This window comes from Tachypleus tridentatus, chromosome 13 (genome assembly GCF_004210375.1).
Source record: "Tachypleus tridentatus isolate NWPU-2018 chromosome 13, ASM421037v1, whole genome shotgun sequence".
In the NCBI taxonomy this organism is placed as follows: Eukaryota; Metazoa; Arthropoda; class Merostomata; order Xiphosura; family Limulidae; genus Tachypleus; species Tachypleus tridentatus.
This window is the reverse complement of record NC_134837.1, coordinates 222,376,996-222,402,697: the sequence shown is the minus strand read 5'-3', so window position 1 is coordinate 222,402,697 and position 25,702 is coordinate 222,376,996. Positions and strand designations below refer to the sequence as shown.

At 31.6% G+C, this 25,702-nt stretch overlaps 1 protein-coding gene and 1 long non-coding RNA gene across 2 annotated transcripts in view; one reads left to right on the top strand and one right to left on the bottom strand.

Moving 5' to 3' along the window:
• Window positions 1-3,788, top strand: part of LOC143237043 (uncharacterized) — a 35,262-nt gene extending 31,474 nt beyond the window's left edge. Inside the window, exon 4 of the long non-coding RNA XR_013019849.1 lies at window positions 3,656-3,788. This is a non-coding gene — a long non-coding RNA (uncharacterized LOC143237043). The remainder of the gene's footprint in view (window positions 1-3,655) is intronic.
• LOC143237041 (V-type proton ATPase subunit d-like) overlaps window positions 1-21,780 on the bottom strand; it is a 28,885-nt gene extending 7,105 nt beyond the window's left edge. The window contains 8 exon segments of the mRNA XM_076475877.1: window positions 2,318-2,395; window positions 3,666-3,842; window positions 4,729-4,791; window positions 4,793-4,807; window positions 7,111-7,190; window positions 8,265-8,443; window positions 19,104-19,275; window positions 21,544-21,780. Of these exon segments, the coding sequence (XP_076331992.1) occupies window positions 2,318-2,395; window positions 3,666-3,842; window positions 4,729-4,791; window positions 4,793-4,807; window positions 7,111-7,190; window positions 8,265-8,443; window positions 19,104-19,275; window positions 21,544-21,664 (885 nt within the window). The 5' untranslated portion in view covers window positions 21,665-21,780.
• Between the last annotated feature and the right edge of the window lie 3,922 nt (window positions 21,781-25,702).

Here is a 25,702-nt window from a genome sequence, read left to right as displayed (position 1 = left end):
TGGGAATGAAGTTCTAAAATCCAAAGACCTATGGGAGAAGGAAACACAATGGGTTGGGTAAATCATGGTAGAAAAGATGTAAACCAAATTACTAATCCTGACTTAAAGACCTGTAGTGCCCATAGATCTCTGGTCATGATTTACCATATTTAAAAAATTCTTGAAGTCACACCCTCACAGACCCCATAAGCATACAAAAGTCAAAGACTCTAATGATAATGTTCTGACCAAGCAGCATAACCCTTGAACAGAAGTGAAACTATTATCCCCTTTAGAACTGAGGAAAGTTGAGACACAAAAAACAAGAAAAATGTAGAATCAAACCTAATAGTCTTCCAACAACGTTTAGAGTGATAATAAATAACTTAGGACCATAAAAGGCGAGACAAATACTAGAAAGTTATAATCTATTCAGGTTAACTACAGTATCTGCTCTAGGATTGCAAATTTCTAGAGGCAGATGTATTCTTTAAGAGTTGGAATATGCTTCCACCTAAAGGCAATAGGCTAAATCACATAGTTCAAACAACTGTGGAAGATAAGGCACAGTTGTACCTTTATATAACTGAGAAGTAAATTTCCCTGCATGAATCACAATGTCAGTGGATAGAAGGAAATCTAAGTATTTGCTCCAAGACCTTTCAGTCATCAAGTAAGGTTCAGCAACTGAGGAAAAACCCAAAACATCACACAAGAAAAGGAACTGAAGCAGATTATCCCAAAATGGTTTCCAATGAAGTCAACAGAATAAAGGAAGACACAGAAAAAAGCAAATCTAAATAATGATAATGTGATAAATATATTTTATGAGGCATGTCAGCAGCTTGTGGATAATGTAATTCACTAGCATAGCAAAAACTGCATGTTCTCAAAGTGATTTCCAACGTATAATAGCATGAACAGTTGTCAGACATGATTCAAAGGGCAATAAAACAATAAAATGTCATTATAAACAGATGCAAACTATTATGAGTTTAAAGTTATTTCAGATAAACAAATGTTGTTACGTATGAAGTAATTGTAGAAAGCAAAAATAATTTAGATTTATTTTGATTTGTTTTTGGTGGTTGTGCAAACTGACCAACCTTGTACAGAGTTATGGTGGAGAACATTGCAAATAAAATAGTTTTACAAAACAAAAACATATTTGAAATGAAGTTGTACATTCTAGAGATTACATAACTGAAATATGAGATTTTTGAGATGATGAGGAGTATTTTTAATCTGAACATCACTTTACACACAGACTAGTCAAATCAAATACTTCATTATTTCATGGACAATTGTTTTTGGTTTTTTTTAGTTTACTAAAAGTATTTCACTAAAAAATATGTTTCTCTTGTATGTGAAAGACATGTTTACTAAAAGTGTGCCAAATTTTATGAAGATATACATATTATAAAGTGTTAGTAATATCAAATCTCTAATAGACTTTCAACAAATACAAAGAGATCACATGGTTACTCAAATTCATGCCCATATTGAGGGAGTTAATTAAATAAATGTACTATGTAACAAAAAATAATAAAAAGCAAATAGCAGCCAATTTCTTGTAACTTTCACAATTTTTCTGGCTTTCTCCCTATGCAACAAGAGCTGTTAAAATTCCAGCTAAGCTTGTACCTGAGTTTCTTGTGTGATAAAATTTGAACTGGAAATGAAATAAACAATTCTCTCAACAGAAAACAACATAAATTTTCATTTGATAGACTGGCTTTCTACTGTTTATAAATAATGTAGTATTAAATATGACTGAGAAGACATTAGTGGCAGAAGGGGCAAGTAGAGTCTGATTTTCTATTTTATGGCTCTGTAATGAAATAAGACTGAAAACTATAAAACTTATGCCATCTCTGAGCAATGACAGCATTATACTATGTAATTTACATTAAATTTCATACGACTTTGAGGGGTAAGTAAATAAATTAATGGATACCAACAAAGCAAATACCATAATTTTTACACTAGGAGGAAATTAAGAAGTTTTTAAAATATTGCCTTATAAAATTGAGAGCTTAAAACTTGTATATGGTTAAAACTTAGATTACTAGATACAAGCTTATTTATATACCATGATAAGAAAATAGTAAATGTAACTCATTAAAATCTGGCATCCCCACAAAATGATGTTCATTCTGAAAGAGTTAAAGAAAAATTTTCAATAATGTATTTGCACAAAGTTACAAAATCAAAACAAAAAATTATACAGCCCCTGACATCATAACTATTTTGTATACTTAAGAACAAGGAAAATGTAATATATTTTGAAAGGAAAAGTATTTGTAATGATTTCCTTAAACCAAATAGAATACTATACCTCATGTTCGAAGAATTTGTCTTCTAAAGTTTTTTCTCCTGGATTGTTACCTGATCCCTCAAATAATGTCCAATATTCCTGAAAACAGAAGTTTTAATTCATCTCTGTACTACCGTAACATGGGAGGGACAACTGAACTTATTCCACATTTCATCCTGTTAGAAATTTCAATGATCTCTGTAAAGAACACTTGTTTCAGAAAAACAGATTTGTTAAATACTTTTTGTTTCTCCATAGTTTGAAATGTTGGGTTTAAAAATATGCATTTATTTTCTAATAAACTTAAAATCATAAAAAGCACCTGATAATAATTTGAAAAGAATGAGAAATTGTTTACTTTAGAATATAATTTGTTGTCCCGTTAAGTAAAGTATTTCAAATGGGGTTTGAGAAGAAAAAGTATGTGCACAAAGAGTAACATGAATGATCCACAAGCCAAAGAGCTTAAATGTTTTATTATCTGCAATTTACAGTTCTCCTTTAGATTTGTTTAAAAGATGACCACTTTCCTGGTGAGGCAGTAATTACATTCACTCTATGCTAGTGTGGCAGTCTTATACTGTGTAATAAAAACATACTTCATCCTTACAACGTACATATATTTTGCAACTGATCAAAGTTAACTTGACAAATTACAAATGTTAAATCCAAGTAGTTATTATTCTTTTTGATTAGCTTGTAGACATTTAACATACAATTTTGACCATACATCTCACAGGAAGTCTTGTGTTTTAAAAGTTATGTTGTGCATTGTATTCATTTTCAAATATCATGGTTATGTTAACAACTTTGAATTTTATTTTGTTGTTTAAAAATCAATTAAAATACAAATTTACTTTACTTTATTAATTATTTACAACTATAGAACACCATAAGAACTAAGGTAACATTGTCAGATAAAACATTTTATTACTTGGATTTAATTGGACCTTGCCCTCTCTTAATTTCAAATATTTACACCCATAATGCTTTTTTTTTTTAGTAATTTTATCCTACTTTCAGAGATAACTGTCAAGTGGAATGACCACATATATTGGTCAATTTGAATAACTCACTATCTTGTCAATATGGCTTTACTAAACAATTTGTTCATACTTTTGAATCTATTGTTTAATAATGGATTAAAATTATTTTTGCAATGTTTTACACTGCTATATCATAACCTTTTTCTTCCCAACAAGTCATTAACAACTACTTTTAACTGAACTGTTTACTTTACATACAAGCAATACAAATTCAAAGTTATTCTAAAATATTATAGTTTTACTTCAAAATTTACAGAAAAAAAGTCTAGGCAGAATAAGTTTCTAATTTCAATTGTGAAAATTCTTATTTCAGAGTTCCTTACAGCATAGTACTCTGCAATAGCTCTAACTTGTTCATAGTCATCAGCTTTCGAGAGAGCAGCCAGACCATCTGGGTACAACTTTCCACAATGAGGATAAAGCTTAGAACGGTCTTCTTTTGTTAACTCTGTTCCAAATGAGTTGATGGTGATGATAAAAGCTCGACGATCAGCCTCAAACTAAACGACATGTGAAAGATTAACTTCTAATTTCATTAAAAAATATACATAGATGTTCCCTTTAACAATTCAGCAAAGCAAAATTTTTTATGATTAAAAGCACATTTACATATTTTAATGATATATCTAAGATACTTCTTACATCAGCTTTGTCAACAGAAAACTTACATTTCTATCCTACATGAACATCTTTTCAGTTTTACCATATTCATAGTAATTCTCCATACAGATTATAATAGTATTTTGTACACTAAAAAAAAAGCCTTACTTTTACTTATTACACAAGAAAATATTTTTTTCAAAATCCAAACTATTCTTGATACTGATGTGATCCTTTGAAATCTGGAAAAGTGAACTCTGTTCCCTTACTTAATATTATTTTTCAACTTTACAGATAGAGGAAATCAATCAGCATGTTACAGTTTTGATTTGTTACAAACCTAGTTTTGCACAATATGTTTCTATTGGAAAAGAAAAAAAACTTTCAGACAATAACAAACTGTTTCTAATGTTTCTTAACTATAGAATTACTGATGAAGTCCATAAACTTTTCTGAACATACTTCTCAAACTATTTATGCAGCAAAGTATATGTAGTTCCTTAACTTTGTTCATTAAATTGGCCTCAGCAAAAAGTGAATCAAACACAAAAATTTAAACAAAAGTATATTAAAATTACAATTAAGCCCACCAGTTATTGCTAAGTTCTCTTATATATTTCACAGAGAAAATAAGTGATCCCAACCCCCTTTCTGCAAGTTCTTCAAATTGAATGTTGTAACAAGCAAAAAAATTACTTCATATAATGCAGCATATGGACCCCATTAGTACTATGTGTGGTATATAAACAGAGTTGGTAACCTGACATTAATGCATTCTTCACTTACAGATAAGATTTCACACATAACATCAGCTGTTGTTCCTCCTGTCTCCTTACAGAACTTGTAAAAAAGCTTCAAGATATGCCTTAAGTGAATGAAAAAATAATTTATTTACAATTATGATGTATTGGTGAACTTCATATTCCATTCAAAATCTAAAATGTATATACCAAGATCTGATCATACAGTATGCTTTATTTTACAATGTTTTGTATTGTGCTTTCATTGAATTCTTTTTGTAATGACAGAGAGCTTGGAGAATCATACAATAAAATGTGACTAATTTTTGAAGGCATAACACTATTACTCAGAATATTACACATTTTTTCTCTTCATACTACGTATTAAAAGCAAATAGTAGTTAATTTACACGAGCATTAGGCCAGGCCCAGCCTTGTTGTTGTTGTTGTGTGTCTGTGTGCGTGTGTCTGTCTGTGTGCGTGTGTCTGTCTGTGTGCGTGTGTGTGTGCGTGTTATAAAGCCATTTATTCCAAGTATTAGCATTAGTGTAGAAATGTTTTCTATACACCAATAAGCCCTACAGAAATCAAATAATCTGAAATACTACTGATCAAATTTACAGTATATGATTACAAGTTAATGTGTGAAAATTTAAATTACAAAACAATAAAATACTTTTTGATAAATTACTAAATTAAATCATTATCAATAATAAAAAGTAGAAATACTCAAAGATTTTTTTCCAGTGTTTTAATTTTCATGACAAACTGTATTCTATTTAGAGCTATACAATCAGTGGTATCTGCTTATCAATAAATCAATGAACCCATTAAATGATAATATTTCAGTGATGTTAATCAATGTAATTGCTAGCTTAATTAAATCAACCAGTTTTAGTTATGTGATAGATATGAAAATAATTTACACAAATATGTCAAATTTACAATTAAAAAATTATAATGTTCATTTATAAACAAATACCTATTTTGAATTGTTTTTAAGTAGTAGCTTATACAGTTAAAGTACTTGCATTTACATTCATTTTAGATACCAACAATATGAGAATTCTAACTCTTAAGCAATAACTAATCTATAACAGATCCATGTTATAAGAGGTCAATGTCTTAAAATAATATTAACTTTGATGAAACAAATATCTACACTCTTAAATACATTGTTAGAATATCTGGAAAAAGGAATGGCATGAAAAGTTACTGCAGTAGTTTTTAATTAACATTCATATTGTCATTATCTTAGAAAATACCAGTTATTCACTGAGGCCTTAATTGGATTTCTGTAGACTTAACTTGTGTTGACTGCAGAAAACTATAAAACCTTTTATAATAATTAATTGCCTTATCAAATAAAAACATGTATCTAATGCTTCTTTTTAATAGTATTTGGTGATGTATATACATCTGGATGTTTTATATGTTAATTTCTGGAGAACATAGAATGGTTCAGATCCTCAACTAATTTCATAACATTGAAGAAAACAGCCACACAATTATACAGGGTGTTCAGAAAGTCACTGTGCAGTTGTGTAACCACATTTTATTCAGTTTATTTCAAGCCAGCAACTGATAGAAGTGTTTAGAAACAAAATAAGAAGGATCCAGGCCTGTACTGATGCCAACAGGGTCACTTTCAACATTGTTTATAATTGTCATTCAAATTTACCTCCTGTATTCTGTATTGAAACATGTCTGTTAATAAATATATAAGTGCACAATGACTTTCCAAACACCTTGTATATTTAACACTTAAGCAGGTTACGAGTACTCCCAGGCAATTGCCTTTCCTTCAGTCACCAGTTCAAAATTAGTGAGAGAAGCAAGTGGTCCCAAGTAGCTTTGTTATATACAGAAAAGGTGAGGAAACAAGTTTGATGGCAATTGAAATTGTACCACAGGCCCTCAAAATCACAAAATCCCCCCTACAATCTCCAGTCCATGCCTGTCCAAAGCTGAAAAATATTTTGTTATGCAAAATTTAGGTTTTAATACCCATATAGAATAGAAGAGATAGCCCATTATATATCTTTGTGTTTAACAACAAAAAACACAAAGGTAATATTTCAATAACGTTGATATTTAGAAACTGAAAATAGTAATAAGGGAACCCTAACTTCTATTAGTTGATTACTTGGTGATAATCAAGTTATCCATAATTCTGATTTGTTGATTATTTTCACAGCAACTGGTTTAGTCAGTTGTTAGAATAATTGCAATTAGTTTATTGTTTTTTCACAATCACCCTAACAGTAATTTTTATTAAACTGTCCAACTCTAATTCTAGGCAGACAGACGTATAATAAATAACATCAACCTGCCCTACTATCTAATAAGAATAAAACATTACTATGAACACTATAAAAATACTATAAATATTTTTATTTAAATTAAGTGTATGTGATGATGAATGTACCTTGTAAAGTGTGTTTCTGATTATTTCTATGTTCATTTCATCCAGATCTTGCTCAGAGATACAATCCACAAAGAAAGGAGCTACAATATACAAAATATCTGGAGTATACTTTACTGATTTCACTCATGAATAATCTTTATACAAAATATGCTTTCATTACAATATTTATTCATCCATTAATTATGGTAAAATCACAATAATGCCTTCAATGAATAATTAACTATGTACAGCTTGCATTTGTGGTAATGGTTCTTTCTCACGTATAGGTCTATAATGAAGGTATATTTTGATTGTTGAAGAAATGGAACACATTACCAAATTAGTGTTTGAACCTTCAAAAATGCTAATTTTCATAATTTACCAATTACTTGACCATAACTATTGGTTTATATTTGACTGAAAACCATTTTATTCTACAGGTAAAATATAGCTATTTATGTGAGAAGAGACAATGTACTGTATAGGAATTAGAAAACATTTTTATATGACGAAAGGTATTTTTAACCTTAACAGAAAATCACTTTGCATTTTAATTAGTCAACACTTTGACTCCATATATTTAAGGAGAAATTTTTAGTAAATATAATTCATTAAAAATTCTGATTTTTGTCTATAAATATACACAGCTTTAAAAATCTGATTTTTTGTGTACAAAAGATTTGTGATGTTTATTGAAAGCTTAAAAATTTTTGTGAAAATACAAAAAACATTAAAACTTATATTATGGAAACTAAAGGTCAATTTGGGGTCAAGATTTAGGTCAAATAAACTGAGTTCATAGCAAAAGAGTTAAAAGAAATGCAGTTGACTTATGCAAAATTAATCTTTATGTGATGGTTATTTTCCTATTTTCCAAGAAGGTTAATAACCATAGTCTTTTTAACATAAAATCATTCCCTAATTAAGCATTAAAATTATTAGCATTACCAGAAATTTTATGTATTATACTTATTATATCATAACACTAGTACACTAGCCATTCGATAGATTTTATTTAATCGTTATACATAATAGATCCTGCTAAACAAAAAAAGAAAAAATCTGACACTGTTTAAATGCTGTTTGATGAAATTTTGAATGCTTAAAACTATCACTGAATTTCTGTCTAGTGAATGAACCTTCTTCTATTCTTAATTTAAAACAAAAATACCTACCCAAAGGAGTGTCTACTAATACAGCATTATACAGCTCAGCAGGAGTGGCAGCAATATGAATGGCTTCCATCTGATCAAAGCTTCCTAATGGATGACATTTTGGAATAAGCTCTGATATTGGTCTTTGGTGGAGAGTTCCTGTGATCAGCAAGATGATGTTGTCAATCATATAACTGTAGCTGAAATATTTCAAAGTAAATATATTATTTTTTCACAAGAAAAATTTCTAATAATTCATAGCTATTCTTAAAAAATGATAAACTTTCTTTGGTGGAATAACACACACAAAATGTTTAAAATGTGTCCCATACAGAATTTATTGCATGAAATGTGTTTGTTCTGTTACATTTTTTAACTGTCTGGATACCTTTAATACAGAGGTTCTGAAATTGATATACCCCTTCAGATATTCATTTTCCATGTCTAACAAACAATATTTGTAAAATTTTTAAGAAGAAACTGTTATTTTACCAACAACATTTAAGAAGTACAAAAACATATTAACTAGTCAGCTCCTTGTCCCCCTTGTAACTTCTAAGAGAAACAGTTTGTTGCTACTGCTGCATCCTCACAGATGCAAGTGGTGCATCAGTGTCCATTTGCACTAGGTGCAAATGAAAACAACCCCAAAGGCTTGAGAAAACCACATGACCTGTCTGTATGATCTTGTGTATTTCTAATGCAACCTAAATGCACACACTGAAGATGAGCTATCCAATTTTATTATTGAATGAACATACTAGAATCTCAATTCTGTTTAAAAAATAAGTTATTCTTTACAAATTCAATCTTTGACTACTTTTGTTTGTTAACTTCCCATTGTATAAAATTACTTTATTATTAGTATCACTTAGCTTCATTCACACATTAAAGTATTTCAGTTTAAAACCTTGTTTAGTGTCCCAGTGATTAGGAAGCCATATGATCATCCAATTGATTTAGGAAATGAACAAAAAACTTTATTTATTCATTAGAGACTCTATAAACTGTAATGTTCTGCTAGGCTCTATCCCTCTTGAAATTATATATATGCTAGCAAGTTATACAGCCCAGGATAATGCTAAGCTTCAATAGCTCAATTTTCCCTTATCCATGTTTCATATGCTTCTGTGTTTTGAGATACATCAAAAGGCATTAATTTTACAAATGATTGCTCAATTTCAGTCAAGCTATACAGTAAAGGAAAAAAAAAAATATTCAGCTGGGTGTGATTTTAGTAAGTGGCCCCACTCATGTTCAGTATCATCTTCAGGAGATACATATAATCATACATTCTCCAACAACACTTCAAATTACTTCTCAATATATAATACTGATATTTAAGCTTTACCTATAGCTATTTTAAGAAATGAGTTTCACCAGTAGTTGTTCATATCACATGCTCCTAGGTAATAAAAGACTAGGAAGAGAGTCTGTAGTGATAAAATCAGAGAAAGAAAAATTACATGAGGATAAAAAATACTGAGCACAATGTGCTCAAGGGATGATAATTTCTTAACAAATTTAAACCTAACATCCCTTCTTTAGTTTACAGGCATGCCAATGACATTTATGTAAAAAAGAGGAAAAGGTATATAGCCTGGCGCCAGAGGCGCCACAGCGTGGCGCAACCACGCCTGACTAGGGGGGGTCCGGGGGCCTCCCAGATTTTCTTTAAAACACGACAATCATTCTACATAGCTTACTCAAATGAAATTCATAAATAGTTAAAATAAATTGCAGACTGATTAAATCAAATTAACCAGTTATAAGAATCTATAATCTTTAGCAGAAGTGATAACCTTTCAACACAGATTTCAATATACTTTATTTCATTAAGTGAATTAAAACATGAACTTCATTCTTGTTTCACTAAAAAATTACAATATTTATAAAAAAACTTAATGGCTTTTGATGACAGTTGGTCTCTCACTCAGAACAATGACCTTCAAAGCCAAGTTCAATATGCTCAATAGACTAACTACAATACCATAAGGTCAGACAGTGTAAACAGTAATGTATCTGAAGCTAATCCTTAATATATTATGCAAAACAAAGTATACAGTATGTGTATACATATAAATATATAGGGAACAAATCCTAGAGAACAAGCAGAATTATTTTTGATTTAAAAGTCAAGACAAGAACAACAAAAGCAACAAAAACAGATGTGCAATTAAGACAAGTTCATAAGCAGGTAAAAACAATCCACATTTGGCAGGTGGTTGGATAGTAGTTTCAAATTCTATTAATTGGTTTTTAAAATTTTACAAAGAAAGCTTAATACTTCAACTTCAATTTAATGTAATAATTGTATTACTCAACAATTACCAAAAATCAAAACTTTTTGTCTCTGGAATGAGAGTTATGTTTTTTGTGAAATATTACTTTTCTTCAGAAAATAAACAATTTTGTAATATTTCTGCTACAATGTATTGGTCTTTACCACTTGATACATTAGAACTTAATTTTGTGTATCTTAATCTTATATATAACAATGAGCTTTGAAGTAATGCATGTGAGAATACCATATTTTTTTTTAAATAAATTGTGACCTTCTCTGACTTCCTTAACATAATTCTTTTCTTATTTGTTACAACACTGGATATTTATGGTGTATCTTTTGCATTTTCATTTTACAAGTTGAAAAAGCTTCATGAAATACTAGGTCTAAAATTTGTGAATTGAAAAATCACATAAACTTGTCTTTCCACATTACTGTTACTTTGTGCATTTTGGGTTCCAAATCAACAATGTATAAAAATGGTATTTCAGATTTATATTTTGTTCTCCATATCTTTCATCATCCAACCCAACTGAAGTTCTGGTATTGACAGAAAGTACCCTTGGCCAGTGTCATATGGGGGACAAAATATGGATTGGAAACAACATTTTTTCACATGTGATTTGGAATGTAAAATGGGCAAATGAAGAGAAGTACGAATGGAAAACTATTACAGTTTTGATTATTTTGATCACAATAGGCTTATTGTATTGTTTGAATATTGGCATATAAAATAATTGCATTACGTGATATTAGATTTAATATTCAAAATTGTTTATTAAGAATACGATAAGTATTTTTCATGATTTGCAATACAAAATATGCTCTTAAGTATGAAGTTAAATACAAGTACAGAAGTTAACATTTTCCTTCCCTGAAAACATATTTTCAGTAAATACTCATAACTTCCACAGAATAGCTAATTCTTGCGAGATTTGAATGCTACTAGCTTTGAGCTAACTCTCATCTAAAATATACCTTCAATATGAATTGTGCTAGTGCACAATGTCATCCTGTAAAGATAAAAGAGCAAAGTCCATGGGCAAAGAGGGGTCTTAAAGGAGAAACAAATGAGGGCAGGAACCCTACAAAAGGTAGGTGGTACTTGCCAAGAAATATTGAACAATCCAAATTAGACATAACAGATGATCCAAGTCTGAATAAACATAAAGATGAGAGAAAAAATAATCACATTTTCAAGCAATTGAAGTCCTATAGAAAAAGGTCTGGTCAGAACAGAGAAGTAATTATGATAAAAGAGAATGCAGGAAGCATTAACAGCGTATACATTCATATGATAGGCAAGGAAAAGATGCAAATACATCTTTGAAAACAGAAGTTATAAGGAACATGTAATCAAAAGTGTAAATGGAGCACATATAAGAGCATGTAAAATTATATCAAGGTCCCAGTTAAACAACAAAATAGGATGAAGGGGTTACTGAAGAAATAAGATTCTGAACAAAGTGAAGAAGGAAGAAGAATAAAAAAAAAAATTTGCTGATAGGAAATGTGAAATGTAGTTCATAAAACTACCCAATAACTAGCAATAATGGAAACAAACAATTGATGGTTGAACAAACATGTGAAAAAGCTGAAATGTGGACCAAAAATAGCTCAGAAGAAGGTAGTGGCAAATGAACCAATAATGAAAAACCACAACTCATGTTGACAGACAGAGTTGAAGAATGTGGAATGTGTGTGTTGTTAGAGCAGGTGAAAGCAAAAATGACACATAGGAAAAGGGGGCATTGGTTCTAACTTATGAAGCAAAGGAAATCAGAGATGTGCCACTAACATAAACTAATCAGGAGTGTAACATTAAAACAAAGACATGAAAAATAAGATAAAGAACAGTGTAGGCATACATTAAAAACATTATTCTTGAGAACACCAACCACCAGAGCTAAAGAATTAAGAGCTGTGAACCAGAAGAAGAGAAGTTTGATGTTGAGATGAGTGGTGAAGACATCAATGAGAGGTAAGTCAAGAGAAAATCCATGAAAAAACTTGATGGTGAAGAGATAACTCTATATGCAGAATCTTGTCTGGTTGAGAAAGGTGATCTACTATCAGATTCAGGGCTCCTGGCACATGATAAATCATGAGATGAGCCTGATAGAAATAAACTTGAAGCAGCAAGTCCAATGTATGGAAGAAGAATCCTGAAAAAGGTATCCCTTGACAGCTTATATACAAAATAAATGTAGAATTGTTAGAGTGGATCACAATCAACTGATCTATGAGAAGAATGGAGGAAATGGGAATATGCCACAATGACAGCAAATAAATTGCTCCTCCATGAACTCATGTTGTCACTCAGACACTTATCCCAAAGGGAAACACCTGTAGAGAGACTGGGATTTTGTTAAGAAATAGGAGACACAATCAAGGACAATGGATCCAAAAAACGGTTTCACTTATCCTATAATGTTTGCTGAAGAAGGTGCACATGTGCAAGGTCTAAAGGAATGAATGGTTTGAGGAAAGTCAGAATCCAAAAAACGGAAATGAACCTAGTGCAATGTGCAAGTAGAAAGTGAAGTAGTGAAGGCTGATCCCTAGTGAAATGGGAGTTGCAGAACCTGCCCATATTAACCAAATATTGATTAGCTTGGAAGGCTGTGCCTAGAATAAACACTGGCAGGAGAAATAGCTGGTCAATATATTGTCACATCCATGTTATCTTAAAATTACAGAAACAGAGAATCCACTGAATAGAAAGGAGAAGGATGCTCAGTATGCAAGAAGGAACCCATAGCATGTTGAACAACTACTTTTACATCCTCCACAAACAATGAACCCACAGTAGACACTGGTCCTGTATTAGTAACATCATCACTATTATGGAGATGCTCAAGTTACTGTCACTTGAGTATTCATAACAGTAAGACAAAAAACACATTGTATATGTAAAACATGATCTCTAAACTAAGTGAACTAAAATAAAAGTTAATTCAGACACAAATTATCACAAATCTCAAGTAAATTATTAACAATTTTGTGACACATTCATTCTAGGCAATACAGAGGAAATGAATGAAGTTTAATTACAAGTGCTTCAGGTAAGTTACTCTATGAGGAGGTTGTATTGCCCTTCTATTGCTGGAGGACTATCACAACATAATGTAGTTTACGTTAAGCACATTTTTTCAGCGAAAGATAACTCAATACTACTAACATGCAAAGCTCATAGGCAATCAAGCTGTTTTGTGTGTAGAAATGAGGTATGTTTTCAGAAACAATGTTGTTTCACGGTGAAATAATAACTATTAGGATATTCTGAATGAAACTATTATAAAGATTTAAAATCTTTACACATTTTTAAATACAATTTAATCAACATGTTTAGCAAGCATACTGGTTCTGTATGCTAATTTGTAAATGATACTCAAGCTATAACAGTTTATTACAGTTGATTATTTTTGTCTGACTTCAATTCTCTCCCTATGGACTTAGCCAATTCAACCAAATTCATGATTACACAATTGTCATCATAATTTCTTAGTGATGTCCAGAAACCCACTTGAAGAAATGTATTCTAAAGATGGTTGGTATGAGTATTAAAACTTTAATTAAAATAAAGTACAGAAAAATATATCAACCTTTTAACATCATCTTCAGGTTAATAAAGAGAGTTTACAACTGAATGTTGTCAGTTCTCTTCTCTAACATAGACTGTAAGTCAATCAATATAAAATAAAAAGCTGAAAAGATTAGAGGACCTTCACTGATAAGAGTTATAAATATATTTTTTTTCTCAGCAATTCAAGCAAGTAGGAGGTTCACATTTTACATAATGCCCTGTTAGCATATGTAGTTTGTTTTTCTAATTACCTCAGCAGTCCATTTTTGATTTTAAAATATTGTGAAATGGAAAAATTGAAGCTCAGATTTCACGATACAGAAAAGTGACAATTTATAATTAACATTTTCTCTTGAATTTAAGATATTAGATTTCAGAAAATGTTATAAATTACAAGATATGTTTCAATTTAAAATTTATTGACAAACCTTGATGATAAAGTTGTTTAATTAAATTTTGAATGTAACTTTAGAGAACTTTGACTCAGCAGTGCATCTAGGGTTAATTAGTTAATTATACAATATATTTGTGTAACTTGCTTGAATATGATAAACATAAAATTAATATTAAATAAATAAGGATTTGAGTTACAAGCATATCCTGCTGTCATCCACTGGAATCACTAAACCTAAACAAGTTCATCAAAAGTCTTCTTATCCAGATTTTCACAGATTTTAACATTTTATCAAGTGAAAAACATCAAAATAAACTACAAAGAAATTCTCCAGCTCTGCATTTATTTCATAAACCTTCAAAAATTCCCACTGAATGGTTTTTGTCAATGCTAAAAGAACTCTTATTAGCAACTTTCTAACTAAACCATAAACTTTTGCTAAAGGTGCAAACCACTTTACTTACTTTACTAGGACATGAAAAGTCATTATTGCTGTACCCAATCACACTGAAATTATCTATATAACCGTTTCCAAATCTGAGTTTTATAATTAAATGGTTAAATCACTTGATAAGATATCATAAGAATAATAACTAATGTATGTACAAAAAAAAATTTGAAGAAAAAGACAAAGGCTTGAAATTTAAGAAATGGATAATGTTATCTCAATGGGTAAGAGCTTCTTAGTAAATATAAAGCTATTCTTTTTCAGATAAAGTATAATAAAACTACAATCACATTTTGTTCATGCAAAACTCCTTGGAGCTGTGCTGAAATAACAAATGTGAACCTTTCTTCATTCTACTTCCTAGATTACAGTAACTAAATGCAATGACAAAATATCCATTCTAAAATATTTTAAGCTAAAAATTGTTGGAATATAATTAGAATTATTGTTTTCACTTAAAGTTTGAAATCTGACATACATATGTTCTCTCAACACCAATAAGGTACTCACCAGTCCAAATAGGATTAGAGAAAAATGTGGAACTTGAAAGTATTTTGTTGTAACTGTAACAAACTTTAGAATGTGAAAAGTGATTAAGATTTTTGGAAATCACTAGTTTTGCTCTTGGTTTTTGTTCATCAATAAGGTTATTTAAGGTAAAATTGATGTAATCAATAAAACTGACTTAACATTTTTTTCACAAAAAATTTAAGATTAAAAAATTTTTTTCAAAAGTGATGGTTAAAAAATGAAACCTTCTATTAACTTTTACTAAACACAATGAAATGGATAAATATAAGGAATTGGCATGTCTTTGTTTTATAACAATGTGAGAAACTGAATGATGAATCCAGGAACTTCTAGCATCAACAAAATGTCAGTGTAATGTAAACAATCTAACTCAAATATATAATGACAAGGTGCACAAATATCCTCAGAATAATAATCATCAAGGGACAGCAAAAGGTGAAAAACTGTAGTAATCTGCAAGTACTTCCACCATGACTCACTGCAATAATGGAGTAACAAGAGTAGAAATAACTGAAGGAATAGAGACATCTGCCAAACTTGTGTAAGGTCTTATGCTGATTGGTTCAATTCCAAATCCAAAACCCAGCTACTAGGAACAGACACCCACATGGGAGTAGGAAGAGATACCAAAGGATGGGGAATAACTGCAGTTTTGACAGCTCAGTCTCGTGTTATATCATGAAGGATATCTCTATCTACCAGAGCAGAATGCCACTCCCCTACTCTCAACTGAATGGCTTTATAAACTCTTTTATGTATTATTTTGTTTTCATTATCACATTCAGGAGAATGCTTCCACAGTCACCCACCCCACGAGCTTAAGACTGAAAAGCAGTAAGAGCTCTCAAACTCCACTTGAAAATAAAAATGAAAATAGTGAGGTGAAAAGTCTGGAAGAATGATAATACCCAAGATAGAATAGGGTTTTATGGCCACCCATAGCACTGAAAAGAATACCATAACTGATTGTTCAAAGACAGCATGGCAGTGATGAATAGCTATCCTCTTCTGTCTTATTCATGTAGTCCATGAATGAGTATTGTCTGGGATGGGCAAACTTATGAAGGAAACCTATTACTGAAAGAAATCTAAAAGTGATCTTGTGAAATACCCCATCTCTGCAGTGTGCATTAAGTGGCCATGGAATTATAATGGTTAACTCATCGAGGCTTCACAGTGTGGCTTTTACCAGTTTAAGCATACTTGAACAGGCAACACTTATCACAGAGCAGAATCCATAAAGTAAAAGAGAAGGTCATTATTGCTGTTTGATGTGTTATGGCACAAACAACTGATAAAAAAATAAAATAACAATAAAAGTATTATTAAGAATAAATGGAAATAAAGTTAAAACAAGAACAGTGACCCAACATCTGATAAAAACTTTAACAGATTTAGAAAGGCCAATGGATCTTAAAAAAAAAAATTTTTAAACATTTGTAAGGTGGGCAGTGTCACGAACTGCCCAACATCACGGGTAAACATATCTAAATTGGTTCCGTCGCTCATGGTCATAACGACAGCACAACAGTAAAATGTGGGCTATTGTAACTTCAGTGTTACACAGACTATACATTGGTACATCAGTTCCAGATAAAAGAAAACAATTAGCTAAAAACCAGTGGCCAATGCACAGTTTAGTTAGGACAGCTTCCTCTTTCCAATCCTTACATAAATAAGATGACCAAAGTTCAAGAAGGTTTTATCTAGAAAAGCTTATTATCATGTTGCTCACTCCAAGCCAACTGACAACTGATGTGATGCCAAGCCTTGAATACAAGGCCATAGTCCATGTATGAAACAGGCATGGGAGTGATGGTACCAGAGCAGACAAACTTAACTGCAGTGTCAGTGAGCTCCTTCCCACAAATACTGATGTGGACTGGTATAAGATAAAAAACTAGATAGAAGTAGATGATAAAGAGAAATGGGCCAGTCAGTTTTGAATATCAACAAGAAGAGGGTGAGTATTAATGTGAAGCAATTACAGGGCCAGTAGAGAGCTATGAGAGTTAGTATTAACAATACAGTTTGTGTACTGCATAGCTTCTACAAGATCCAGGGCATGAGAAATGGCATACAATTCACCACTGACCACAGAAGATGTAAAGGAGATCCTGCATGCAACCACTGTACCACAACAAACATGGCAGAGCTCACAGAGTCATATCTGGTAAAAATGTAAAAGTATAGTAAATGTAGTAAAATTCATAAAAGGAAATGAAAGTAAAACAAAACAGCATTTAAAAACATAAATAGCATAAAACCAATGTTCACATCTAGTCTACAATGTTAAAAGAGAAACTACAGTAAGAGAAGTCATAAAGGAATTTCTGTAGCATAATGATAATTATCATAACCTGCCAGGAAGACTAACAGGTAAGTACAAGAACTACCGTCAGTCACCTGAAGTTGTCCTTTCCAGTCCTAGTTCCGAGTTATTTGACATTATGGCCATTTTCAAAAAGTAAAGTAATAAAAGTTTTAAAAGACTTGCAGCAAAATTTTAATTATAACTCACCAGGATGACAAATAGGTAGTTCAAACAGCAGTGTTAGTCACCTGAAGTTGGCCTTCCCAGTCCTGATTTCAAGTTAATTGATGTTACGGCCATTTTCTAATTTCAAATTGAACCAGATGGACTATGATTCTTAAAAGGGAATCACATTAAAAAAGGTTTGATGTATAAATTAAAAAAACTTAAATAGCATTAAAAAAATTAATGGCCTTTAAAAAAACTATAAACATTTCCAAGGTTGACAGTGCCACCATCACCAATAACATGGTCTAATGTTACGGGAAAAACCTTGAGAGTCATTGAAAGTCCTAACAATAGATTAAAAGGTGACTTATTGTGACCTGAGTGTTACACAGACTACATATTGATGCATCAGTTCCAGGTAAATGAAAACAATGAGTTAAAAAAACTGTGACCAATGCGTAGTCTAGTCAAAACAACATCCTCTTTCTGATTCTTACAAAAGCAAGACGGCCAAAGTCCAATACAGGGTTTTGTTTGGAAAAGTTTGATTTTGCATTTCTCAGTCCAAATCGACTGCCAGCTGACACAGAGCCAAGTCTTTAATACAGGACCATAATCCATGTATGGAATAGGCACAGCGGTGATAGTGCCAGAGCAGGTAGATTTAGCTGCGGTGTCGACGAGCTCGTTCCTGCAAATACCAGCGTGGTCTGTTATCCAGAAAAACTGGATAGAAGTAGATGCTAATTCCAGATGTGGGAGATTCAAAACTTATTGCATGTGCAAAAGATCTTTTGCATACAGGGGGTAGCACTGATTGAGAATAGCTATTTTTGTGAGCATAAGTAATGTACTGTGTCAGATCTCATGTTCTGACTAGATACTGCAATGTACATCAGTCTATATATGCACATATGACCTAAGCTTCTTGATGTTTTGCAAACATCAAAACATTCTTATTTGGTCTCATATGATCATGTAATAAGTGTACTCCAAATTTAAAATACCAAAAAAGAAAATGTTTTTTACATAATTAACATTTATGTTTTCATCACCAGACTTCACGTTCTTTATTATAAAATTATTAAATGGATATTTTTGTTCAGTAAAGGTGTAATTACTGAGGCATACATACGTTATGTAGTCTAAAAATGTAGAGAGTGGCTCCACTGCATGATTTCTGATATGCTGAAATTCTATAACCAACTTTTCTCGAAGTTTGTCATCAATAACCGATACAGTTAGAGGACTAGCTTCATTTGCCAGGAAACTGCCATAGTCCGTGCTCTGCAGATGTAACTTGAGATCTACAAAATCAATGTAAACCCAAAATATTTTAATTTTCATGTAGCCATTAACTATCCATTGCTGCAGTAACTGTTATTAAAATATAATACATATATGCATAAATAAACACAAAAATTATTATTTTCTCATACTGAAAATATATTTCCAATAGTTACTTAGCTCCTTTCACATGTATAATTATTTGTGTTCATATTTGCCCTTTATATGCAAAATTTTTTTCATATGTCACAAGCTTTGCACTCCCATATGGTTGAGTCCCAGATGTAAATCATCATGTAACAACCCTCAACCAATAGGTATGTAACACACCTTTCTGACACCCGCATCTCTTTTTATGTGATTCTATGGAGTTATCACTCCACGATGAGGCAGAAAAACCAAAAAAATGCCAGTTTTCAATAGGAAGAAAGAGCAGGAAGTGTTAGAGGAGTTAAATACTTGTTAGAAAAAGATTTTCGGTATAGGAAATCCATTCTCATGTATAGTTAGAATCCCAAATTGAATAGGAAAAAGGATAGTTGTGAAAGACACAAAAGAAGTATCCTTCAAAAGCATCCAGAGAACACCCATAAGGTGTGAATTCCATAGGGAGAGAAATACATGTTGATTGCACCACTTCTACACCAGGCACTCTCTGCATCTGATAAATAAATAGGTGTTGCATACACACAGGCAGAAAGTGGAAGGAGCACAACTAAAAAGGAAAAGGTAAACAGTTGGGTCTGAATCTACATCACAGTATAGCAGAAGATTAATCCCATAGAACAAACACTGTGAAAGAACCATCTATAGTCCTCTAAATTGTAAATAGATAATGGTGCCACAGACCATACACAGCCTGTCAACCCCAATCCACAAACCAAGTGTTATTGGGAATACAGCTTCTTATCCATGGTAAAATGGAAGAGCATACTGTATAAACCAATCTGCTAAATGGGCATGTATACAAATCAATCATACATCCAGGAACTGGACATCCAAATTATGCTGGGGACAAAATAGTTTGGTGGATTTGATCAGCGGAAACTGCTAATTAATACTGAATTTGATTAGTAAATATTGTTTAATATAATTTTAACATATTATGCAACTAAATCCAACACTAAAAGTCTTGGCTCTTTGTAAAAATATCCACTAACAATAAGATAAACTGTATGTTTTTTTTATTCTTACGACACTTTTATTTAGCTACAAACTTTAATATTTAATTAGACCAAACATGGTACTTCATGAATAAAATAGTGTCTGTTATAAAATACAACATCTATTATACTAATTAAACAGACTATTCACAAAATCTTTTGTACGTTTAACCTAAATGAAGTTTTTAATTGTTCTTTTCTCTAAGTTAAACAAGCTCAAATCTCTCGGCTTTTCTTAATGGCATAAATTGATTATAATTAACTCTGGCATCACTCTGATAGTCCATTCAGTTTTATGTCCAGCAATGTAATTATCCTTGTAGTAAAACTAAAGTCCCTAAACATAATACTCTAAATTAGATTTCATATGCCTTAAAGAAAGTTACACAACTTTTTTTTCTCTTAACTTTAATATTCCTTTCAAAATAATTAAGAACAATTTCTCTTTACTACAGCTAAATACTTAGTATATGACTTTTCAGTTTTACCAACACTGAATTGCTTATATACTCTTTGCTTCTTCACTACCACAATTCTTTCTCTCATATAAGTGAGTCTTTTCCAACTTTCTTTGCCACATATGGATAACTTTACACTGATTAAAATTGATTTTCTACCATATCACATTTATTAACATTGCCATTATCCTTTTGTCACTTACAAATGAGCTCTCACTAACATGCAAGGTACAAATAACAGCATTACTACTGCAACTCAAAGTATAGAAAACTGATTTTAAAAAGTCATAAGCACATCTTTCAATTTTTTTTAAAGCATGAAAGTGATATTCAAATCAAATTGCAAATCAACCCAGGTTAAAACAACACTAAACAACAGTTGAAATTCGAATAAAGTTAATGTAATATTCTTTTCATACCAGTAACATAGTTTAGTATTATTTACATCATACAAGTACAATAGATTTACACACGCTCTAATAACATTAAACTATAAATATTATTACTGCTTAGATAGGAAATTCTAATATTAGGCTATTTATTTAGATATATACATGCTTCTATAATTATTAATAGTAATAAATATTAATTATATTATGATGTATGATGATAGTCACCAGTATCATTTATTCATTATCAATACCGTCGATAACACTTAGTTTCTCACCTTCCAGAGTTTCACATTGTACGAGATTTAAATAATCGGCGTGTTTTAAAATCCCTGTTTTAAATCCTCTTACCAAACCTTCAAGATAACCACTATCTACATTGAAGTAACACTCTAACATTTTTATTTAATTAATCTTAATAACGTTTAACTAAAACGACGAGCACAAATGTCTTCTACCCCCTCCCCGCACTCATCGATTGGTTTGGTCTAGCTATTCGACATCACATGACTAAAATTTTATGTGATTCTATATATTATTTAAAACAAAAGTTATGGTAAAGTTTCAATTTCACAATTTCCCTTTTTCACAGCCTATTTATATTTTATAACTAAATGGTATACTATAAAGGTAATAAAATTATCTTAAAAATTAAAAAAAACAACACAGAGGATTCATGTGAGTATTGTGAGTGTATATTTTATTACAGCAAAGCCACATCGGGCGATCTGCTGGGTCCACCGAAAGGTTTGGTGTGTTTTCTGAATTTCGTGCAAAGCTACATGAGGGCTATTTGCACTAGCTGTCCCTAATTTAGCAGTATAAGACTAGAGGGAAGGCAGCTAGTCACCACCACCCACCGACAACTCTTGGGCTACTCGTTTACCAACGAATAGTGGGATTGACTGACACATTATAACTTCCCCACTGTTGAAAAGGCGAGCACTGCTAAATTAGGGACGGCTAGCACAGATAGCCCTCGAATAGCTTTGTGCGAAATTCCAAAACAAACAAATTAACTTATGCACTCTGTAGTTTACAGCAGACATGACATGTGAACTTAAAAGCAAGAAATAAAAATATTCGGTACTCTTAATTTTTGTTTTATTACTCTTGAAACAGAACACTTTCGGAGGCTCAGAGGAAGTACAACTTGTATATAATATTATATTTATTGTTTCGGATTTAATTAGGTTTGCATATTCTATCCGACATATTGATGTGTTTTAATCAGCGGTAATGGATTGTCGATTATTCGTGACTTAGTACTATATAATAAAATATATGTAAAGTGTTCATTGTATTTGCTTATAATATTGTTCTATTTGTATTTATTGTACATATGCTCATGTTAACATAATATTGACTTAGAGGGTTTATTCATTAAATTTTCTGAGCATAATCGAAGAAGAAAAATGGCATTGTGTCAAGATATCAATGGTGGACACTTCGAACAGCTGTAAAGATAGTACTGAAGAAATTTGTGGTGATGTACAGTTTTTGTATCAAACTGCATATTTAACTCCACTTTATACGCATGATTTCCATTCACAGCATTGCATATACATGAATTTATATCGAATTGTCATCCTTCTAACCATCTTGAATAAGCGTTGTGATTGTTAATTAAAGGCTAAAGACAACTTGTATCTTTATAAATATGTATTTTTGTGTGAATAGCAAGACATTAAAGCTTTAAAATATGATACATTACTGTAATTTAAACTACTAAACGAAGAATGGGCTCTTTGAGAGGGTGATGTAATGTACGCACCCGCACAAGATAATCACGGGTCACAATTTTGTCCAGGGTCGGTTCTAACTACAAGTTGCAGTTCAAATGTTAAAAGATAGCCAGGTAGTATTTATTAATATGCCTAAAATTTGTGATAAAATTCACATAAGTTTCAGATGCTCTTTTTGTCACATTCATCTTATTCAGTTTGAACACAAACACGTGTAAAAATTAATACTTTAAATGTATTATTATAAATGTTGGTACTGAATGAAATACATCCTGGTAAGTGATTTGAGGTAAACAATTTACGTGATTTATATAACAAATTTTAGACCTACTGAATTTAGACTACTGATCCACTAGATTATACGTAGCGCCATTGAACTTAGTAATAATAAAAGAACACAATATCATGTATAGCAGTTTGTGATGAACAATTCACTATTAAACTTCTATTTGCATATGAAAAAAGAAACGGGATATTACCTTCTCAATCGTGTGCAGTTTTACTACCTGATATCTAATTTGTTTTTTGATAAACATAATGCTACACAATAAATTTTGTGTGCTCTACACTGTGTTGGTATCGAGATCAGAGTTTTAGCGTCGTAGGTCCTTAGTCTTATAGCTGAGTTACTTGGTAATGTGGTGCCTGATATTTATAACTTTTGAAATGATAAATATTTTTTATCACCAAACAAAGTTAAGATAACAAAGGTAAGTACATTACACATCATCTTACTTTTTAATTCTAATAAAGTTTTGACCCAACGCTCGTGAACAACCAAACCAACTATGGTTCCAAAAATACTGTGATAAATATTAGTCTGGTTTACTTTTCCAAAAAAGTTGCTGATAAAGATGGTTCAAGTACTTTGGGGTAATTTATAGCAAACAACTGATTTGGTCAATTTGAAATCACATCATAATTAGTCACAGGGAAAAGCTCTAGAAATGGAACGTGTGTTTTTATACAAATAAGAGCCTGGTCGTGTGCTTTCATGATATAAAACTTGAAAGAATCACAAGCTGGAGGAAGTTTGTCTAGCTTCTGAGCATTTCTTAACTAAAACATTCATATTTGGTCAGTGCCATCATCTTCAAGAGCAAGTTCAACAATTTTACATTTAAAAATTTCAGCATTCATTATATTTTCTCAAAAAGCCAATGCCAAGTCTATCTAATTGTGCACTGTGCTCGAAAAAGCATTTCAAGTTTGATTTCTTCCTGTGGTTGCCAAAAAAGAATGTTGAATCACTGCTGCTTAAGGTTTGATATGGCAGAAAGTTGGACAAAGTACATAGCAATGACAAAGCAGAGACAAGTTAATGAACTTGGATGAATTTGGAAAGTTTCTGAGAACTTGCTTTCATTCACACCTCTGAGAGAATATAACATCAACGTGTGATTAGCTTCAAAAGACTTAACTTTCCTGAATAACACTCTTTCACATTCAATCATAAGTATTTCAACTTGTGTCGTTTGTTATGAAATTTCCACTAAAGAGAACTCAACCAATTCAATCTTGTTTTCATTAACAGTTAGAAAAACCTTACTCACGTGTGAATAAATGGGACATAACACTGAAAAACTGAGCTGCCTTTCTGACTATGTGGGTTTCTTTGTTTTGATGCTCCTGCATCAAGTGGTGGACTTCACAGATAAAATTTTATAATGGTCAAAGACAGTGTCTAACCAGTTATATACTCGCAACATCTCTAAAGGTTCTTGCAATTTGAGGTTTTCCTAGGATATAGACCACATTATCAATGTTGCATCTTCATACAGAGACATCCTTTTAGAGCAACTGATCTCTACTGTCAACTCATCAGCTAGAACTGACTTTGATCTTGATCTAAAAAGCCATACATTACCGCTATTGGGCAACGCTTTTTACCAACCCTGACGTAAAGTTTGATAATTTGATTTATCAATAGCCAAATGCCTCGTCATCTAATTAGTGACGCGCATGAATGGATTAAGGAGATTCCCTCTGTCCCTATCTATTATCTAGCGAAACCAACTGAATTACTCCTTAAACACCTTTATACCTTGTAGAGTCTATCATCAAGTGTACTTCCTGTTTAATCAATCTGTTTAATGATTGCTACAAAACTGTTTTACTACGCGAAACGCAGTCAGCTTTAATCAAGAACACTACCTCAAAGTGAATCCTCATATTAACGATAAAAATTATATTTTCAAGCCTAGTTTTTCTGTAAGTCTAAAACATCATGAATTATTCCCACCTATGCCAGAATTAACTGACTTATATCCTAAGCCGAAATTCAAAGCACTGTTAAAAAGTTTAAAATATCATCCCCTGGCGAAGACAGCATTAAGAACTAGTATTAAAAAACGTGTCTGAATTACTTTTCACACACCTTTATACTTTGTACAATCTATCATCAAGCACACTTCCTGAAAATCAGGAATTATAAGTATCATCTCCAAAAATGTCATAGGTCATAGCAACCCAGCATGATAACGAAAAACCCACCCATACCATCAGTCCTTAGAATACATTCTGTTAAACTATGTAGTGAAGCTGTTAGAAAAGATGATCACAACCAGGTTATTGTATCATCTTTAGTTAAACAGATTTTTGACGGGTATACAAAACATGTCGAGGAAAAATAACGTCAAATTACAAACAGAAGCTTTCCATCGTGGTTTTAATCAAAATCATGCAACGAAAG